At 43.9% G+C, this 1206-nt stretch overlaps 1 protein-coding gene across 1 annotated transcript; it reads left to right on the top strand.

Moving 5' to 3' along the window:
- Positions 1–347: 347 nt before the first annotated feature.
- LOC105568414 lies at positions 348–1198 on the top strand (the record flags this gene model as incomplete). The annotated part of the gene is made up of 1 exon (XM_012024118.1): positions 348–1198. A coding segment is annotated over exon 1 (805 nt), but the record flags the coding sequence as incomplete, so codon positions are not given.
- Positions 1199–1206: the final 8 nt, after the last annotated feature.

Raw genomic sequence — 1206 nt, 5'->3', positions numbered from 1 at the left:
AGAAGATAGAGAGAAAGGGAGAGAGATGGTATGGGTCAAATTAAGAAATGAAGAACAGAGAGGTAAGATTTTAGAGAAGAAGAGTAAACTGAAAGGGAAAAAAGAGAGAATAGGGGAGGATTTAACATGGAGGGAGAGGAAAATGAAGTGGAAATTAGAGGAAATAGCGAGAGAAGAGGAGAAGGAGGGGAAGAGAGTATGGATAAGATATGGGAGAATCAGAATAGACAATATATGGTGGAGATGGGACGAGGATGAAGAGGTATTAAGGGACGGTAACGGGAATGTGAAGGAGTTAAAAAAAAGGTCTATAGGGGGGGAAGAAGGAACGTCAATATAGGAAGTGAGATTAGAGAGGGTAAGAGGAGGGAGGCGGGGGAGGGATGGGGAATAATGTTCTGGAATATAGCGGGATTGAGTAATAAAGATGAGGAGTTCTGGAGGGGTTTAAAGGAATGGGAGGTAATAATACTAATGGAAACCTGGGTAGAGAAGAAAGATTGGAAAAAGGTGAAAAATAGGCTACCGCCGGGGTTTGTATGGGGAGCACAATGGGCAATCAGAACGAATAAGAAAGGTAGGGCGGCAGGTGGGATGCTGATGGGAGTAAGAAAAGAAATCAAGGTTACAGGAACGGAGATAGAAACAGGAAAAGAAGGGTTCATAGTAGGTGCGGTACAAAAGAATGGATTAATTTGGAAGATAGTGGGTGTGTACGTGGGGGAGGGGATAGAGAAGACACTAGAGGGGTTAGAGGAATGGACAGGAAAGGGGGAAGAAGGGGGGATAACTATCATAGGTGGGGACTTTAACGCTAGAACGGGAAGAGAGGGTAGTAGAGTAGAGGGAGGGGAGGAGAGAGAGAAAGAAGAAAGTATAAGAAACTCCAAGGATAGTGTCATAAATAAAGAAGGTAAAAGATTAGTAGAATTCTTGGAGGATAAAGGGATGAGCATACTGAATGGAGATACGAAGGGAGACGAAGAGGGAGAGTATACTTTCACTGGAGGTAGAGGAAACACGGTAATAGATTACGTGATAGGAGGGGAAGATTTGAGAGGGAAAGTGGAAAGTTTAAGAATAGGAGATAAGATAGACTCGGATCACCACCCGCTCGAGATACAGGTAAAAGGGGAACAGTTGAATAGGAAGGAGGGAGGTTGGAGCAAGAGAAACAGAGGGGTATGGAATGAGGAGGGTTGTATT

This window comes from Vollenhovia emeryi, unplaced genomic scaffold, assembly GCF_000949405.1.
Source record: "Vollenhovia emeryi isolate VEMERY1.0 unplaced genomic scaffold, V.emery_V1.0 DF950436.1, whole genome shotgun sequence".
Lineage (NCBI taxonomy): Eukaryota > Metazoa > Arthropoda > Insecta > Hymenoptera > Formicidae > Vollenhovia > Vollenhovia emeryi.
Note: the sequence above shows the minus strand (reverse complement) of the source record. Positions and strands in the feature narration are given on the sequence as shown.